Source organism: Physeter macrocephalus, chromosome 5 (assembly GCF_002837175.3).
Source record: "Physeter macrocephalus isolate SW-GA chromosome 5, ASM283717v5, whole genome shotgun sequence".
Classification (NCBI taxonomy): Eukaryota; Metazoa; Chordata; class Mammalia; order Artiodactyla; family Physeteridae; genus Physeter; species Physeter macrocephalus.
This window is the reverse complement of record NC_041218.1, coordinates 33,578,470-33,599,356: the sequence shown is the minus strand read 5'-3', so window position 1 is coordinate 33,599,356 and position 20,887 is coordinate 33,578,470. Positions and strand designations below refer to the sequence as shown.

At 38.2% G+C, this 20,887-nt stretch overlaps 1 protein-coding gene across 10 annotated transcripts in view; it reads left to right on the top strand.

Annotated features, from left to right (window-relative positions):
* ST7 (suppression of tumorigenicity 7) overlaps window positions 1–20,887 on the top strand; it is a 288,195-nt gene that overhangs the window by 82,482 nt on the left and 184,826 nt on the right. The window contains exon 1 of one of the 10 annotated variants that reach the window (XM_024132184.3): window positions 1,500–1,879. The exons of the other annotated variants lie outside the window; for them this stretch is intronic. Within the exon in view, the coding sequence (XP_023987952.1) occupies window positions 1,858–1,879 (22 nt within the window). The 5' untranslated portion in view covers window positions 1,500–1,857. Of the gene's footprint in view, window positions 1–1,499; window positions 1,880–20,887 lie in introns of those variants that run through there. 10 annotated transcript variants of the gene reach the window in all.

The following is a 20,887-nucleotide window of genomic DNA, read 5'->3' as shown; positions in this document are numbered from 1 at the left end:
ATCAAATGTGGATAACCCTACCTTGTAGGGTTGTTATGAAGATTACATAAGCTGATACATGTGAAGTTCCCAAAATAATACCTGGCACATAGTAAACATTTAGTAAAATTAGTTATTATTATCTTAGCTACAACAAAATATTTGTTCTTATGTAGCATCATTGCAATTTCTTCATAATGGTTCAGCATTTTCAGTAACATAAAGGTCAAATTACCTTGAATAAAATTATGCACATCCATACAATGGAATATTATGTAACCATTTAAAGATGAGATGGATCTACATATACTGACCAGAGAGTTATTAATGATATTTTTTAGATGGTAATTTGCAGTTCCACAATCATATAAGAATTTAATGTTTAAAAACTGTGTTATATAAAGACGTCTTTGTAAACTTCAGAAAATATTGGAAAAAGTATATACCTTAGATGAATGGATGGAAAAGAAACTTGAGCTTTTGAACTTCCTATTTTATATGATTTTAAAAGTGGGATTATTGAAAAAACACACTTTTTATGCATTTCAATATTTTTAAAATATTAGAACAAAACTTTCTTTGCTTGTGTTGGATAGACATTCTAATTAAAGTCTGTACACTTATAGCTTTTAGAAAAAAACAGATTTCTAAGAGTAAAGGTAAGGCAGGTAATGAGTCAAGAGACAAAATAATAATACCTTCTTTGTGTTGATGGATGAAAAAGAATTATGCCCACTTGCACACAGGTGTACGCTGGTGTGTGCACACAGCGTTAACATGACTGCGTTACTCGGGAGAAATGACAGGAATTCTCACAAGGTAAAATGAAGAAAAATAAGGCAAAAGAGATGGCATAGGAGAAATATGTGTACATACATATATTCCTAGAGTGGTGGTTTTCACATTTGAATAATAGTTGCAAAATAAATAATAATGTATTCATTAATATTTGAGTGTTCACTGGGTGTTAAGCAGTGTTCTAAGTGCTTATAGTATTATTTTACTGTTACATTTGCTTGTGAATTTATATGCCCAGAAAGTGTGTGGAATAGTGTACATATTTTCACATATTTGTGGTTGAGTGTACAACCCCTGATCTGTCAGTCTACCACAAGCCTACTGAAAAAACAATGAGCTCTGGAGTTATTTTAAAAGGTAGGTTATTTTTCTCATTTCTGATATTCTTAATTCCCTTGGAAAGTTCTACTTGCTGCATAAAACCAAGAACCCTGATTTGCATATCTTTGTGGTTGGTTGCTATAAAGCCAATATTTAAATTTCTTTGAGGTCTCTTTTAGTGCCTGGTATCACAGGATGAAGATCTTGTCAGGAGGGTGAATGTGTATGTGGCTCTTGGCCTTGTGCATTTTGTGACGAAGGAATTCCCCTTTGAATTGCCTGCTCCCCTGAAGCCCCTGGAGCCTCTGGCTCAAGCAGCGCAGTCGGTCTGTGCAGTGTCTCTGACGTCACCAGCGTATGCATAAGCCCTGCTATTGTCTTACTGCTGTAACAGGACTGGGGATTGCAGTATCCGCTGTTGCTGCTGCTCCCAGTCTTGCCCCTGCTGCTACCTAGTCCTGCCTCCCTGCATCCCAGAGGAGCCACGTCGGCCTGCCTTTCCGTGTTGGATTTTCCAAAACAGCTCTTCGGTTTTTGGTGCTGTAGGAGACCTTGCTTTTCAATCACACGGGAGAACACTGAAGCTTGTAAGAGGAGAATCTGGCAGCTGGACACAGCTTAGACTGCATTGTCTGTCTTCATGACCTCTGCTGTGTAGCAGCTCATCTCTCCACTCTCACACGTACACTCTCCTCGATTTTTCTTCCTTCCTTTTTTTCCCTTCTTCTAATCTTTTAAAAGCAGCCTCTGGAGCCAGCCATGTTTGGCACTGAATCTTCATGTAAGTAAATGGATCTCACTTTGCTGTTTAGAAATCTGTTTGCTGTCATGGTTTCATTGGCTTGGAGTTCATATCACTTTGCCTTAGGTCATTAACAGCTTTTGTATTTTGGCTTTAATTACAAAGAAATTGGTCTCAGGGAAGGGACTCCCCCTTATCTGGGTTATTCATCCTTAAGGCCAGGGATGTCAGTGTGGTCAAAACCAGGCCTCCAAGAGGGAGGGGAGGAAGACAGGAATCCGGGCAGCCTCCCCAGAATGTGTTAATTGATGGGATCAAGTCTGTCACTGATCTATTGTTGTGGGTTCTATAATGGTCCTTAAACCCTAAAATAGATACTGGAGGATCTGAGATGATAGTGTTTATTAAAAAGGAAAAAGGGGCTTACATTTTTTAGCTACAAGGAGAATGGGTGTATCATTATATCCTCTTCTTCCATATTTTTACAGAAACATAGGAGTAGATATTATATGTAGATTTAAAGAATAAGAAATAAGCTTTATTTTTAAAGATGGATTTTTTTTTTTTTTTACACAATGGCTTCAATTTTAATATGCTGGCTAGTGCCACAGTCCAGCAGCATTGTATCTGTCTTAAAACTTATGCAATGAAATTGCTTTGGTGCAGAGCAGGCCCTGCACAAGGGGCTGGGCTGGATGGCACTTGTAGACAGCTAAAATGGGTATTTGAAAAATGATGACCAGCCTAAGTAATGAGGATTATTTAATGCTGGCTCTAGAATAGTATAACTTGTCGATGCAGTTATACAGGCTTTGCAGAATATTTTGTCATTATCCATAAGCAAAGGTGACAGTTAAGAATTTCTAAAGAGACTCAGAAATTTCTAAAGAGACTCTGCTGACCTAGAACATTAAACATTGGCAAGACACTATCTTTGTGGGGAGAGGGGGTTAGGGTAGGAATTTAGGAAACACATTTCTTATGAATATATAATCCAACCTTTTCTTTCTGATCTCAGGTGATCAGTGTGACTATTTGTGCATAGTTTATGATTATTCCAGAATAGTAGTATTTCAAGAGAGCTAATAATCTTCATTTCTTTTGTTTCTTGATTGGCTTTTTTAAAGGGTGGATTATTTTTGTTGTTTTACCTAGAGGCTTCCTATTTCTGAAATTACCACACTGCATTATCAAGGTCAAGATAGAATAACAATGAGATGTAATGCCCCATTCAGCATGTGACAATTTTATTTTCTAATAATTTAAAAATGTTTTTTGAATTCACTTAATGATACATTTGGAATTATTGTCACCCAAGAAATAGAAACAGATTATTTAGTGGCAAAGACCTTCCAGTTTCATTTCAGTCATGGAATTTTGTTTATGTAGGAACCTAGGTATAGATAGAAATATTTATCTACTAAAGGAAAATTAGTTTTATTACTTTGTTTAGCTGAAAATGGAAGTTGAAACTCAGTGTGGGACTCTTTGGGTTCTTGGCATAGGGACCCTAACATTGTGTGGCCAGGTTTACCAAGCAGACATGTTGACTTTCTTGATGATTAAACCTGATCTTTTGATAATATCACACATGTGCTATGTGCTGTGTTTGAAAACTGCTGGTTGATTTTGATCTCCATAGCTACCAAATTACTGCACAGGTAGCATACCATTCAGAAGACAGAACATCATCATGTAGGTTTTGGGCATTTTTTGACTTCACTGAGTATTAAATTTTGTTTCCTGCTTGTCCCTAGAAGACCATAGATAGATTTGTACTGTCAGTGGTTGTAAAGTGTTGAGAATGGACTGCTTTCTTTAGATAAGGAGATTCCTTAAATCTGTACTCAGAGTTAAGACAATTGTATTTTCTTTGTGTTTTGAGGCATAGCTTTTCTAGACCTATAATGTCCATCTTTTGGAGGCTATTTTATAGGCTGAGACTATCTATATTTGGAATATTCTGAAAAATAGTCACATTAAAAGTTCTAATTAGTTCAGAAGAGATCTTCCAAACCACCTAGGATATTCTTACTAAACTTTTACAATAAATACTTGTTTAGCCATCTACTCGATGTACAGTGCTGTGCTAGATCCTGGAAAGGTCTGTTTTTTTTTTCTATCATATTCTGATTTCATGATTCTTATTCTTGATTTCTGGTTGCAGTACCTTACTTGTATTGGATGCTTTTACTTTTTAAATTGAGGTATGGTTTACATACAATAAAATGCATAAGTCGAAGTGTGTAGCTCATTGAATTTTTGCCTGTGTTTACACCTATGGAACCACTACCCAGTTTGAGATACAGAACATTTCTGTTACTCCAGAAAGTTTCCTTGTGATGACCCTTCCCAGTCAATTTTACTTCTCCCCCTCACCAAAAGGTAATCACTATTCTGAATTCTTTTGACATAGTCACTTGTACATGGCTCTTTAAAATTTTCTTTCTCTCCTCCTTGCTCTTTGCTTATAAGAGAAGGAAATGTCAATAGAAATGTCCATGTCTTCATTTTCAAGTACTGGATTGATTAAGTTGACTTTTTGTTTCAGACCTTTGAGGTCAGGAATTTGAGGTAAGCTGGGTATCACATTATAACATGTTTTGTCTCACTGAAAATAGTATTGCTTAATTTAAATGCCAAAAAAGCTCCCGCCTCTTCCATATACACACACACACACACACACACACACACACACACACATACATACACAAAAGAGCCTTAAAAATGACAAAAAATTTACCTGGAAGAGTAGACCCTTGTTTATCAAAGTTAAAACTTACATAGTTATGGCAACAAAATTAATAAATGCTTTGTCTGACCTTGTTTCAGTGAATACCTTCTTTTAAAAAAAATTTTATTTATTTATTTATTTAGGCTGTGTTGGGTCTTTGCTGCTGCACGCGGGCTTTCTTTAGTTGCGGCGAGCGGGGTCTACTCTTCATTGCAGTGCGCGGGTTTCTCACTGTGGTGGCTTCTCTTGTTGCGGAGCATGGGCTCTAGGTGTGCGGGCTGCAGTAGTTGTGGCACTTGGGCTCAGTAGTTGTGGCTCGTGGGCTCTACAGTGCAGGCTCAGTAGTTGTGGCGCATGGGCTTAGTTGTTCCACGGCATGTGGGATCTTCCTGGACCAGGGCTTGAACCCGTGTCCCCTGCATTGGCAGGCGGATTCTTAACCACTGCGCCACCAGGGAAGGCCCAGTGAATATCTGCTTAATTCACTTTGGTGAATAACTCCAACAGTGCCCGTCACATTTTTTCTCACTTAGAGTATCTGAATCTCCCATAGTTGTGTAAATTGGGCACAATCTATTTTCAGCCCACTTTTAAATGGAAGTGTTTTGTGTTATGTGTAGATTAATCATTAGTACAAAGCAGGAAGTATAGCTTCTGTAACTCTGTTACCATCTTGATATATTTCACTGAGCTTTTCCTTTACTGAAATTTCCCATGTCTAAAAATGGGAGTAGTAAGTCTGCTGTTTATCTGCTTTGAGGAAATGCAATTTTAGTCTGTGATCAAAATAATTTAGGTTTAAGAAGAAAGTACTAAAAATAAAGTTTTGTGAGGGGAGGGTCTTTAAAATGCATATTTTAGGTACTTGACTTAATGATAGTTCATATTTTAAAACTGATAAATTGAATTCGATAAAAATTAAAAATGTTTCATTTCCTCTTAAAATTTTATAAATGGAGAAAAAGTTCATCTTTTCTTTTTGTGGAGTAAGGAACACTGGTTTTGTACTGCGTCCTTCCTCATAAAGCCACTTATTCTCCAAAGAGTAAATACTTCAAGTACATGGGCATTTATTCAATTAGCGTTTATCTAGCTTGGTCCTCCTCCTGTTTCCCCTCCTATGTTTAACTTTTTCAGGCCTCAAGAGTACCATTTAAGATGTGCTGTGGTGGGAATTGTGCCCTGGTCTAACAAACTAATGTGTCTTCCAAAGCACCTACCTTATTAGTCCAGTGAAGAAAGCAACATCTTACCTTTTCAGAAAGTGTGCCCTTGGGGCAAATAGTGTCATTTAATCCCTCCTGTCAACATTTTGTTATAGTCATGATATATTAGAAAGAACATATAGCATTATCTCGAAAGGGAGAAAGAAATCACCGAAGTCCGAACAGAGCAGTAGTATTTTGTGAGCTTAGTGATGATGGGGAAATGGTGGACCTGTGTGTCAGAGTGTCAGTTCTCTTTAGCTCTGGTGTGGCTGGCTCACAAGTCTTCCCTGCCATCCTCTGCATGCCCACATCACCTTCAGTAGGCAGCTAGATGCTGGAAAGGATTTGGGGTATGGGTGATGCCCCATGCAGTTTTCTTTGATGGGCACCAAAAGTGCAGCTGTTGCTTTTTATTTTTTTTTAATAAATTTATGTATTTGTCTGTGTTGGGTCTTCGTTGCTGCACGCGGACTTTCTCTAGTTGCAGTGAGCAGGGGCTACTCTTCGTTGCGGTGCGCGGGCTTCTCATTGCAGTGGCTTCTCTTGTTGCAGAGCACAGGCTCTAGGTGCGTGGGCTTCATTAGTTGTGGCACGCGGGCTCAGTAGTTGTGGTTCACAGGCTCTAGAGCACAGGCTCAGTAGTTGTGGCTCACGGGCTTAGTTGCTCCGCAGCATGTGGGATCTTCCCGGACCAGGGCTCGAACCCTTGTCCTCTGCGTTGGCAGGCGGATTTTTATTGCGCCACCAGGGAAGCTCTGGCAGGCAGATTCTTAACCACTGTGCCACCAGGGACGTCCCAACAGCTGTTGCTTTTTATTTTCATTACTGATGAATGCATTAATTTGGAATTGACAGCTTCTCAGTTTTAATAGTGAGTATGTTACCATGTTTCTAAGAACAATGTAATTATCTCAAATTTTGAGCCATTATGTGGGAGATAGTAAAATGAATATACCCTAGCAATATTAGGTCACCAAGAAACTGTATAATTAAATGGGCATCTCTTTGATAGAGAAATAAATGAGTCACACTCCCTTTTTATGTGCATTTCAGGGCCATTCTTGACAACCAGTCATACGTGAGATTAAACTTAGGTCTATTGTTTTGGTGTAATTTTTGTGAGTTGGTTGAGATGTTAACAGCAACTGTGGTCATTCAAAAAATGGCTATTCACACCTGGACTATTTTGCAATATAAGCCCTAGTTCTTGTTAAATAATTGTATGAGACTGCTGTTTTTGCTGTCAAATGTATGTTTGACATTTTAGTACTATATCTCCCCTGCTTTATTAGTTTTTGTCATATGAAACTAGGTAGTTTAGAAACAGCCATTTTCCTTTCCTACATCTTTAATCTGGCAGTTAGTATTTAGCTGTATTGAATTTTAGATGCTTTCATCTTACTTAAAATACAAATACTTAAATATACACCCAAAAACTTACCTCTAATTCTGCACTCAGAACATTGAATAAAAGAAAAAATATTATTACATGACTTTAGATAAATAGAAACCACAGACTGCTGAAGTCACAAATAAGGAAAAATAATTATAGATCACTGGGATTTACACTGGGACATGGTCATACAGGAGGCTGGGAAGTTAAAGATCATATAACACTTTTGACTTATCTTACTATATTATTGTCTTTTCTTTCCTTCTGACAATGTGAGTTCTGATGTGAAATTTCCTTTTGGGTTTCTTGCCTGTTAACAGTTGACATCATAATTTTTAGTATCAAGGGAATATTTTAAACTAAATAAAGATAGGAATTTTTTTTCCTTCTGGGTATTTATATACTAATTCTACTAGTACAGAAACGGAATAAAAATACCCAGTGGTTATTTTATAATTCTCAGATTATTTATTTTCACTTGAGTATTGGTTTCCCTAATTGTTAGTTTGGTTTGTTCAGCAGAAATTACAAATGAGTTTTCAGTGATCTGTTGTTTTCATTGTCACAATGGACCAGATTTATATCCTGTATAAACCGTGGGGAGTCTATGGAGAAAATATACCATATATGGAAACTTTCCTTATAGAATCCCCATGGAGTTACACAGGATGTGAATAGAATTGTTATGGATTCTGAGTTGCAAAAGTCACTGATAATGTGTATTCTGAACACTAATAGTAGTTATCACATTAAATTATGTTCAAATACTGTTAAATTTTCAATACAAGACCATATGGAACACAAGAATATGAATTGTATGGTCATTTTTAAATTGTTTTACGAAGCGTATTTATATCCCACCATTTTTTTCCTAATAAGTGTAAAACATTCATTAACACGCTTATTAGTGTGTCTTTAATTAGAAAATGCCAGTTTTGAATTATTTAAAAGTCCTGTAATGTAGTCACATTTGCTGTGCTGGAGTAGTAAATTGTAATATTTTCTCTATAGAGATTTTGCTTTTATTAATAATGGATTCAGATAACTGTGAACTGAAGGACCAAGATATAGTTTAATACATGTTGTAGAAATGGCAGCAACCACGTGCCAGATACAGTGACTAAGTGCAGAGACTCTGGTGCTTGATTGCCTGGATGCAAATCACGGCTTTACCACGTTCTACCAGGGTTTGGCCATCTACCATCTAAGCTCTTGGGGCCCAAAATGTGACTTATCCAATGACCTCTTGATGTTAGGGGAATCTGCCTTTTTGGGCCAGGACATCTGCACCAGGGTAAGGCTTATCAAGGGTCACTGTGGAGATTAGACTCTGACAGTGGGAAAGACTGGCTGAAGAAAAGGAAATCTCACTTCCTAAGACTGGGTGGAAGTTCCATCACGGGGATCTTTGAAGGGACCCCGTAGGAGATCTGAAGGGAGGAGACTGCATGAAACTGATGAAATAGGTCAGGGTTGGCAAATGCCCAGCATATTTCTCACTACTGGTCATCCCTGTGGCAGACATCACTAACTGGTCGCAGCACTTTTGTAGAATTGCTTTAAGCCATAAAGGGTTGAAATGTTTTCCTCTTAAAACACTTATCTGTGCAAGTATTTTCCACATTAGTGTGAACAATAGTCACATGAATAAATATTTAAATAAACTTGAAAACAATTATTGAATTAAGAAAAAATATTAGGAACCTTAAGTGTTCCAGTAATATCCCTTTTTATATAAAATAAACATACCATTCTGTGTTACATTGTGATTCTCAGTAATATCAAAATAATTCAGAGCTGCTACTCTCTTTTATTTTTTTTATTTTTTGAATTTTTGTTTTCTTTATTTTTTTGGCCGTGTCGTGTCTTAGTTTTGGCATGTGGGATCTTTCGTTGCATCGCACAGGCTTCTCTCTAGTTGTGGTGCTCGGGCTTCTCTCTCTAGTTGTGGCGTGCGGGTTTTCTCTCTCTAGTTGTGTCACGCGGGCTTAGTTGCCCCGTGGCATGTGGGATCTTAGTTCCCCGACCAGGGATCGAACCGGCGTCCTCTCTCTAGTTGTGGTGCTCGGGCTCCTCTCTTTAGTTGTGGCGTGCGGGTTTTCTCTCTCTAGTTGTGTCACGCGGGCTTAGTTGCCCCGTGGCATGTGGGATCTTAGTTCCCCGACCAGGGATCGAACCGGCGTCCCCTGCATTGAAAGACGGATTCTTTACCACTGGACCACCAGGGAAGTGCCCGCTACTCTCTCTTTTTTTTTTTTTTTGCGGTACGCGGGCCTCTCACTGTTGTGGTGTCTCCCGTTGCGGAGCACAGGCTCCAGACGCGCAGGCTCAGCGGCCATGGCTCACGGGCCTAGCCGCTCCGCGGCATGCGGGATTTTCCCAGACCAGGACACGAACCCGTGTCCCCTGCATCGGCAGACGGACTCTCAACTACTGCGCCACCAGGGAAGCCCCGCTACTCTCTTTTGAATGAAACTTACACCAATTGAAGACATCCCCAGAGTGTAACAGCATACCTAACATATACACTAAGTACTCATTCTTTGAAATTTGAATCTGCTGTGGCTTAAAGTAATATTGAAAATATGATGTGTGGGCTTTATAGGGGATTGATACTCAGTTTAATTAAATTTTCCAGGCTAAGGAGTTTATCACACATAACTGGCACATATCAGAAATATGTCAGTGGACAGCTCTTACCTATCACCCTTCAGGCAGGAGGAGGTGACAGTATGGACTTTTATTATTAAGCCCAAATTTGTTAGAGGTAAACTGCCATTTAGTGATACTTTGCTATGTACTGTTAACTTGACTACATCTCATCTAAGTTCACTTATCATTTTTTTAAGATATTTAAGTAAAAATAACGAGGAATTATAATCATCAGTTCATTTACAGCATGAAAACCGAGAATTGTTTCTTTGCCCATCCTGATGTAATTTTAGGAATGAGAAAAATTATGTTCCATTTCTTTGTGAGAATTTTAGACTAAGACTCAGGCTTATTGGCATGCTTTGGGGAACAGTGAGTCTGCTTGAGATGCGTACAGATTAGGAAACTGCAGTGACTCCATTAGAGTATTGTTTACTACTTCCTTTATCCACGGCTACTTCTAGAACACCTAGGCTTAGTGGGAGGCTTTGGTAGGGTTTGGCCTGGTGATACACATGGATAGTCCACGCATGGGCTTGACTCAGAAGTCTGGAATTTCTTACCTGAAACATTCCTAGATTTGTTTTAGTATAATGGTGTTTCAGTTGTCTATTGCTATATAACAAACTACCCCAAAATATAGTAACTTAAAATAAGCATTTATTATTATATTTCACAGTTCTGCAGATTGACTGATTGACTGGAGCTGCTAGTGGTTTTTATGTAGAGTCTCTAATGTGGTTGCAGTCAGATATCTCCTGGGCTGCAGTCATCTAAAGGCTCATCTGAGCTGGAGGGCCAGGATAGCCCTCCCACATGGATATCAGTTGAGGCTGGCTATTGACTTGAGGCTCAGCTGAGGTTTAGGCAGGAATGCCTATTCTTGGTTTCTCTATGAGGTTCAAGCTTCTCACATCATGGTGCTAGGTTCTCAGAGGAAGCATCCTGTGACATAGCATCCAAGACACCTAGGAGGAAGCTGCAAGGTTTCTTATGACCTGGTCTTGGTAGTCTTAGAAGTCACTTCCACCATATTATATTGACCAAGCAAGTCACTAAGATGAGCCCAGATTCAAAGGGAAGGGAATTGGACTCCTCTTGGTGAGGGAGTGGCAAGAGTGTATTGTAGAAGAGCAAGTAGAATGGAAAATATCTTAGTGGCCATCTTTGGAAAATACACTTTGTCACAAATAGTTTCCAAACTCTGTTCCATGAAGTTGGTGCTTCGGGGATTTGTAAATCAGGGGTCTGCAAACTTTTTCTGTAAAGAGCCAGATAGTGAATATTTTAAACCTGTGGCCCATTCAGTCTCTTTTGCAGCTACTCAACTCCGCCATTGTAGCACAAAAGCAGCCATAGACAAATGAGTGTGGCTGTGTTCCAATAAACCTTTATTTATGGATGTGGAAATTCGAATTTTATATAATTTTCACATGTCAAAAAATATTCTTCTTTTGTTGTTGTTTTTTCTTTCAGCTCTTTTAAAATGTAAAAAAAGATGCTTAGATCAAGGGCCATACAAAACCAGGTGGTAGGCAGGCTTTAGCACATGCGCCTTAGTTTGCTGACCCCTGCTCTTAATATTTGATTTGAATTTCATTTTTAATTGCTAAAAAACCTAAAAGAACAACAGATACATTCATATATTAAAAATAACTAATTTTGGGGCTTCCCTGGTGGCGCAGTGGTTGAGAGTCCGCCTGCCGATGCAGGGGACACGGGTTCGTGCCCCGGTCCGGGAGGATCCCACATGCCACGGAGCGGCTGGGCCCGTGAGCCATGGCCGCTGAGCCTGCGCGTCCGGAGCCTGTGCTCCGCAATGGGAGAGGCCACAGCAGTGAGAGGCCCGCGAACCGCAAAAAAAAACACACAAAAAAAACAAAAACAAAACTAATTTTGATATGTGGGGAACTACTGATAGATGAACTTAGGTTCTCATTGGTTGACTTTATTATTAAATATTATAAATTTGAACTTATAAATGTATGTCAGTTTTACATATTGGGCTCTGGCATAATATTCTGTTTGAAAAAAGGTTGTGTTAAAAATGACTGAAAAAAATAGAGCAAAGAAACAAAATCACAGGACATTAGAAGGCTTAATTTCTAGTCTGTTCTCAGAATAACACTAGGTAAGACAGACTATGGAGAACTTCTGTTTGATTCAATTTCACAAATATTTATGGAATGCAGAGGAATAGCATGTGATAAGAAAAGCTTAGGCCATGGTATTATAGTCTTGATTGCTACAGATTTATGATTCCTTTTGAAATCAAGTAGTGTAAGCACTCCAGTTCTGTTCTTTTTCAAAATTGTTTTGGCTATACTTGATTCTCTCATACCCATAGAAATTTTAAAATTTGCTTGTCAATTTCTACAAAAAGTCCTACTGGTATTTTGATTGAGAGTGTTTAATCTATAAAGCAGTTTGGGGGGAGTTGATGGTTTAACAATTTTGAGTCTTCCAATTCATGAACATGGTATATCCGTCCTTTCATTTAAGTCTTCTTTAGTTTCTCCCAGCAATGGTAAAATGAGTTATGAAATTAAAAGAATAGTTGGGGTTTCTTTTTTTCACTGATAAAAGAATACTTATCTGGAGTAGAGTAACTTACCTCACCCACTGATTATTTGTTTCTAGGGAAAGTATAATAAAATGTATAAGTTGGTGGTATTAGTAAAATCTCATTAATTCAAATTTGGAGGACTTGCTTGAACTTGTGAAAAGTCTTAAATAGCCTGAAAAGTGAGACTTTGCTAAACAAATGTCATGTAGAAGTCTTTGGGGAGATATATTTTAACAAAAAGATAAGCAGAGTTTGTATATTTATGTAAAATGCTATTTTTACAGCCCTTAAAACATTTGCTCTCTCAACATGATAAACTACTTCTTTCTTCCTCTTGTTTGTTATCTTAGGAAATCACTTTCTTATATTTTAGAGGTAAATTTACTCCAGTTTTTGCCTAAATATTCACATTTCTTTAATTAGAAGGATCTGAACTTACAAATTTTTATATTTAGAAACAGGATCCCTCTTCTTATGAAACTGGTCCTATAGTCCTACTGGGTTACCAGCCTTTTTAAGAGTCTATTAAATCTATTGATCCTTATGATTTCAAGAGATTTGAAGCCAACCTCTCTCTAAAAATACATTCAGGATGGCATTTGTCACCTTTAAAAATTAAATTGAATTTGAATTGACTTTTTTTTTTTTTTTTGTGGTATGCGGGCCTCCCTCTGCTGTGGCCTCTCCCGTTGCGGAGCACAGGCTCCGGACGCGCAGGCTCAGCGGCCATGGCTCACGGGCCCAGCCGCTCCGCGGCATGTGGGATCCTCCCAGACCGGGGCGCGAACCCGGTTCCCCTGCATCGGCAGGTGGACACGCAACCACTGCGCCACCAGGGAAGCCCCTGACTTTATTTTTTAAAGAATGTTTTCTAATTATTTGACACTAGTTGTGATAATTTCCAAAGTCTTCAAACTTCATGAAGCCAGATTTGATAGAAATTGAATTGACCTGACATAGCATATTATGTATATGCATTATAAATATGAATCAGTAAACATTTATCTAATGCCTAGAGCAACTAATATCAAATCCCCCCACCCTTGTTTTAAGCAGCTTATAAAACAACAGTCCTGTAATAACCCCCAGTTAACTAATGTAGTCTTTTGAAAACTATGGGGATGAATATACTTAATGGATTATGAGTTCATCTGTACTGAATTTCTCACACTTTTTCTGAGTTGGTTCCAGGTAGCCCTACTATATTAGTTATTTTTGGTGTAAGTATATAGCACAGTGCTTCAGAACCTGGGAGTTGAGACAGACAGACAAGGGGGCCTACTTTTACTCTGTAGCTGTGAGCATCTTATCTCAGCCTTAGTTTGTTCATCTGTAAAATGGGTATAATAGGTAACCTCATGAGATTCTTATAATTCTTAAGTGAAATAAGTAGGTAGGGGGACAAGCCCTTAATGGCACATAAGCAATCAATAGTTTAATTATTTTTAAAGTTTTCCATACCAGAAATACTACATAGTATGTTTATATTGGTTATGAGATGGAGTATAATTGAGGGTAGAAATGGCAGCATCAGATGTATACAAATTGAAAAGAATGAGAAAAAATAATTTTAAATGAAAAAGTTATTATTTGGTCTCTGCCATCTGGCAGCCTACATTCTCAGGGGACAGGATGAATGAAATATATATAAAATTCATGCATGTATACTTTATTTTAATATTGATTTGTAGAAACGTTTTCACACATATACAGTTACCTAAGATAAGTGTTCTTGCTTCTCTCTTTTTTTTTTTTTTTTTTTCTTCTCTTTATATCCACAATCTCCTCGCTTCTGGTATCATTCTCATGGGTTTCTGTAATAGTCACCTTAACTTGTCCCTTTAGCTCCCCTTCTACCATGCTTCGGTGATTTTTTTGCCTCTTAAAAAAAATTGAGATATAATTAACATACTATAAAATGCACAGATATTGTCTTCTATTCTATTAGTTTTGACAGTTTTGCACCACCCAAGTAAGATATAGAGCATTTCTCATGACTTCAGAAAGTTCTCTTGTGCCTTTTCCAAATGGTTTCCCTCATCACTAGGCAGTCATTTTCTGATATTTATGATTTAAGATTAGTTTTGCCTTGGAGTTAATGTATGTGGAATTACACAATTTGTGTTCTTTATGTCAGCTAGCTTGCTGATCATGTTTTCCAATGGCCAACAGCTGTTCAAAAACTCGATGACTCTGCTTTTTGAACTAAATGTAAACTTTTTGCCCAGGTGTTCAAAGCTAGCCACCATACGGTTGCCACTTTCCTCTGCTGGCTGGACTCCCACTACTACTCTGTATTTATTATTTGCTTTTCCCTGAGTGCCTTTTCTCATGCAAGGCCTTCTATTTGGATCTTACCTCTATTTCCAGCTATTCAGATCTTAACCATTCTCTAACTCTTTGAAGTTCATCTCAGGTACCAGTTACTCTATGAATTTTCCTGGTTCTCCTAATGTGATGGTTCTCAAGCACTTTTTTTTTTTTTGAATCATCATCCCATGGTCATCATCATAGAAACCTCTTTTGCACACAGAACAATTATTCTCAACTTTTCCAACATCATCCTTCTCCTGTCCCCTGCCCCTCTAATCACTGCTCCCTACCAAACACACCCACATTTTTGAATACCCTGTTGCACTTTTTTCTTTGCGGTATGCGGGCCTCTCACTGTTGTGGCCTCTCCCGTTGCAGAGCACAGGCTCCGGACGCGCAGGCTCAGCGGCCATGGCTCACGGGCCCAGCCGCTCCGCGGCATGTGGGATCTTCCCGGACCGGGGCACGAACCCGTGTCCCCTGCATCGGCAGGCGGACTATCAACCACTGTGCCACCAGGGAAGCCCCCTGTTGCACTTTTTAACGAAGGGTGCATGGTTCCTGGTTTACATGCTCTGGAATCTGACTTTTGAGGCTGAAATTCTCATTCTGCCTACTGTATGACCTTGGGTAGATTAACTAACTTCTCTGCACCTCAGTTTCTTCCTCTGTAAAATAGGCATATGTATCGCATACTATATCATGGGCTGTTGTGAGTTTTTAAATGCAATTAAATGCTTATTACTTAGTAAAGACTCAATAAATGTTACCTATTATTATTAGGTATTATCATATTGGAGTCTTTTATGTTATTGCTTTCTACTTCCAATTGCATTGCATTTTCCCTGTGACTTGGGTGTATTCATCTTAGTGGCTATCAAACTAAACAATAATAGTAGTTTGTCCATTTAATAGTTTTCTGTATGAAAGTCTATGATGTGTTGGGAGATTTATTTAAAGACAGAATATTAGTGGTCCTGGGTTTTGTGCTTAATTCACCTAACACCTGTTTTTATTTAATCTCATGTTTCAGGGTGTCTTGCTTATTAAAGTAAACACGATAATGTCAGTATCCTTCTCTTTATTAAGGAAAATGTGAATGGAATTCATACCTTTGTAGTGGTACCATATTTTATCTTATCGCAAGCTTGATATTTAAGGAGAATCTTTGAAATACAAATAATCATTCCCTAATTTTTTTGATTTATATGTTTGTAGTTTTGTTTGATTTTCTTAAAGTCATGCATATCTATAGTTCTTTTTTTTTTTTAAAGCTTCATGATACTTTGATATAGATGCTGCAGCATGCTTTGCATTGCTTAACCTCCATTTAAATGGATTAGTGGCATTTGATAAACATTTTTCTTTTCTTTTTTTTTCTTTTCTTTTTTTTTGTCTGCATTGGGTCTTCGTTGCTGCACGCAGGCTTCCTCTAGTTGCAGCGAGCGGGGACTACTCTTTGTTGCAGTGTGTGGGCTTCTCATTGTGGTGGCTTCTCTTGTTGCAGAACATGGGCTATAGGTGCATGGGCTTCAGTAGTTGTGGTGTGTGGGCTCAGCAGTTGTGGCTCGCAGGCTCTGGAGTGCAGGCTCAGTAGTTGTGGCGCACGGGCTTAGTTGCTCCACGGCATGTAGGATCTTCCTGGACCAGGGGCAGGCCCAGGGGCCATGGCTCACGGGCCCAGCCGCTCCGCGGCATGTGGGATCCTCCCGGACCGGGGCACAAACCCGTTTCCCCTGCATCGGCAGGCGGATTCTCAACCACTGCGCCACCAGGGAAGTCCCTTGATAAACTTCTTGATGCTTAATTGGAATGCACAGAATTATCACTATTTAAGGAGGAATAGTAGGGAAATAAAAGACCTATGAGTTTACTTTTGGGTTTATTTCTTTTAGTTTTTATACTAGCATGTATCAGAGATGTTTTTGTTTGTGTAGGGGGGAACAGACAGCAGCATTACTACTCTCTGCAGTATTTGTGCGTATCATGAAAGACTTTTACTGTGGTGTTGCAACATGCCTTGCTTCCCTTCAGGCTTTCACTAAGCAAATACAATCTGTGCTTACATTTGATTTCATGCAGAGGATTGGAGAGTTGGGTTTTTTAGATATAAAATACCCAGGTCCCTGAGTCTTTGGGTCTTCATCGGCTGGGTATTCATCAGCTGCACACCTGACTATCATCCATTTGTTTTTAGTATTAAATTGACCTTTTCCAGGCTCTCTTGTTGAGGAAGTTGGAGTCTGCATAACACCAGCTGTGTGTGGTGTCAGAATGGAACAATAATTCAGGGATACAGAGTATGCCTCGCCTTTGTTTCCTGAAATTGTGCATTGATTCCTTTTGTCAGTAGAATATTTCAAATGAATGAAAGCAACATTTTCTATTTTTAGTTATTGGGGGAAGGGTATTTGCTTTAAAAAGCAAATAATTCGTCTGAAAATTCAAATTTTATTCAGTACATCTAATTTGCTTAAAGTAAAACACACATATAGGAGAAATTTTAACTGTCTTCAATGTCATGGTTGTCAGACCCTTTCTCTTCATAGCAACTTGATTATTTAAAGTTATTTTTTAGGCTTTTTCATTTTTAATAAAGGAAATATCTCCATTCTAACTACTTCTGCCAGCATGAGAACTGTTTTTTTTCACGAATATTTTCAGGAATTTTTCTATCTGACATTTTAAAGTAGATAAAAGTGGATTATGTTTATAGAGTTAATATTTCCTTTCCTTTGGCATTGAATGTACTATAATTTGTAACTTCCAAAAATTAGGGTTAGTCTAGTTTTTTTTTCTTCCCCTGAGTACATTCTTTGTAGAACAGATAACCCTCGAAGAATTTGTTAGTTCAGGATCTAATATGAATCAATAAATATTTTCTGCTAACTATTACGGACAACCAGATGATTGGGAGTTCTTGAGAAGCATACAAAGAAATATATGGCTTTATGTGTACTTTATAAATCATTCTGGAGATTTCTTAGGATATTAGCATTAAAAGCCTGAGGTACTGATTTTTTCTTTTTCTGACCTGGACTGCATTTGTGGAGGACCCAGGCTGACAAGTAAAATAGTTCCTTGCTGTTTAATAAATTTTTCTGGGAGTTGTTTATTATGGTGTGGGAAGCTCATTCCATGCATTAAGACTTGACTTTCCTGTGTTTTCTTAGAACTCCTCGCTCCTGAAATAATAAAATTTCTGCTTTGCCTTCTGTGCGGCTGAGCCACCTCCCTATTAGTGACCATCCTCTTTGGCAGTCAGCTCACGTTATCAGTGATTGGATGTCAGGCCAAATGATGCAGCATATTTTATTTTATCATTTCTGTTGTGTAGGACCCCCCAAAACATCATGTCTGGAATAAGGGACAATATGACATGTATAGTGAATCAGTAGAACTGGATAGGAAATTCCTCAGTATTTTACTCATTGAGCTGACTGGACTTCTATTTAATTTTCTGCTTTTGAAAAATTAGTAGTAGAAATAAGGCTAAGTAACAGCTGTGCTAGGCTTTATACTCTTAGTTTCCTTCCCAGTCACTGTGAAAATGAGGCATGATCATTTAAGCTGCCTTTTCAGAGAACCCATTTTGTATTTTGAAAAAGTAGTTGCATAATAATAAAATGCCCCACATGTGGTGGAAAAACCACAACTGCTCGAATCTCCCAATCCAATCTTCAGTTTAAAATCCTGTCCTAGGGGTAGAAGTAGGTGTGGTAACAATGTCAGACTTTTTTTTTTCCATGCCATTTTTCAGCAGTTCAGCCTAAAGGTCCATTATACTCTTACAAAATTCAGGAGGTCACTTCATAATAACCAAATTTAAAAGCTGATGGTTGGAGCCAGCATTCTGTCTCTAGGATCGCTGGCAATATAAGTAGAGAGAGCAGCTCTGCCCTGAACAGTTGCCATGGAAGCCACACGGGCAGCCAGAGCAATTGCCTGTGCCATGTTTTGTGAGGCAGCCTTTCCCTTAAACATTGGTATTTTATGCTGGTGATTAGAAGAATTTGGCATTTGGGAGCAAGGCCCTGTGACCTTGTATTTTTTATGAAAATGCGCAGCATTGAAGTTTTACGTTATGCCCTTAATATACAGTCCTACCACAAAAGCTTCCTGAAGAGAGCCAATTTCAGGCTGAAGAGGAAAAGATTTTATGATGCTATTTAAACTGAGCAAGGCTCTCAAATGTAATGGATTAGAATGAGGTGGAAAACAGACAAGCCTATGGTAAGACGGATCCGAAAAGGTTGATCCTAGCCTCTGACCATCACCTCTTGCATTGACTGGACCCAAGTTACCAATAGAGTTTCTTTTGGTCAAGATAACTGAAGTGCTTTGATCTTTTCAAATTCTCCTGTTGGAGATGGAGGGAATATTTTATTCAGTTTTCATGAAACTATTAAAATTATCTGTTACATGTTCAGCACACTGTGCTGCACTTGAAGTGTTCTTTTTAATTTTTTTTTTGTTCTTATGTTCCCTAAGGGCTTTTACTACTAGCCTGCTTCTGAAATGTGTAAGGGAGGGATCAAATGAGACTTCTTTTAATTAATTATATAGCCAATAGCATAATTGTGAATTTCATGAAATTATTTCTGGATAGAGTTGAATCTAATATCTGACATTATAGTTTAGCTAATCACTTCCCAACATTTAAACTGTCTAGCCAGTGGTAAATGGATGCTTTGAAAAATAATTTTCTGTAGTGGCTTCTGGGGAATGTTAGTGTTAGTCTGTATAGGAACAAGAGTGACCCCAGACTGCATTGAAATAGTTGTTTCAGGTACTTGTGCTCAGCATGTGGAGATGTTGAGGGTAGTTTTTAAAGTAAAAACTCTTAGTGCCTTTTGTTCTTTAAGGGGGATGATGGAGGAAGGAGGAAGCTAGACTTTTTATCACTACAGCCTTAAGTGAAAAATACCTTGTAGATGTTGGATGCTAAAAAGGTAGTCTAGTGTGACAGCTTTTTAAAGCGATAGTTGTAGGTAGATATAATGTGATAACTGTTCTGTAATTTGCCTGGAGTCCTCTTCATTGCTAATAATCATTCCTAAGCCAATTGGAAAGGAGTCCCAGTTTACTAAGGAGACCACAGTGAATGGCCAGAATTGGGCAGTTCCTACTGCTAAGAAGCTTTTGTTCACTTTGGTTCCTGCAGTCACCAGTGCTGGTCAGTTTTAGTCCTCCTTATAATTAAGAGTTTCCTCCAGTGAGTATTGATTGATACCTAATGACATTTTTATTCCTGAAGGCTAGGGTGAGAGCTACTTTTAAAACATGAAACCACTTTAATCTTTTTAGTGTACATCTAAAATAACATATTGTTTCTTTAGCACACCAAAGTTCATTTTCATTGTAGACATCTTAAATAATACAAATAATGAGGAAAGGGAGAGAGAAGAAAAAGCAGGCCCTGAGCTTTGGAGCCAGATGGACTTGGGATTGAATCCTGGTTCTGCCCTTTACTGGGCAAGTGATCTTTGGTCATCTTATAATCTTTCAATAGAGAACAACACCCAGCCCATGCTGAAAGGGTTAATGAGATAGTATATATAAATACCTTAAAACAATGCTCCACATATAGTAAGTGTTGCATACGTACTTATACAAGTATAAATACGAATAAACATGTATTGAATACTTGTAGGTTGGTGTACTGTGGGATTTACAATATAGATAGATCTATATAAAGGTGTGTGTATGTGTAAATTCTAGTGAACGTCTTCAGCTGTGTCTTTAAAGCAGAGTGCCCTGCTCAATAAGTGGGAGGTTTTATGATTATTCATAACATCCCAAATCCTCTCCCTTGGTGATAACTTCTCTGTATTTGTTTTAATATAAAATAGTCTTTGAGTGATATATGTATAAAAGGATATCACTTTCTATATACTACTTTGCAATCTACTTTTTTTCATTTAACACTATTTTATAAATATTTTGCACAATGCCAAATTTAACAGCCATAGATTTTTTTTACATTTATTTATTTATTTAAAAAATTTTTATTGGAGTATGTAATGTTGTGTTAGTTTCAGGTGTATAGCAAAGTGAATGTTATACATATACATATATCTACTCTTTTTTTTTTTGCGGTACGCGGGCCTCTCACTGCTGTGGCCTCTCCTGTTGCGGAGCACAGGCTCCGGACGCGCAGGCTCAGCGGCCATGGCTCACG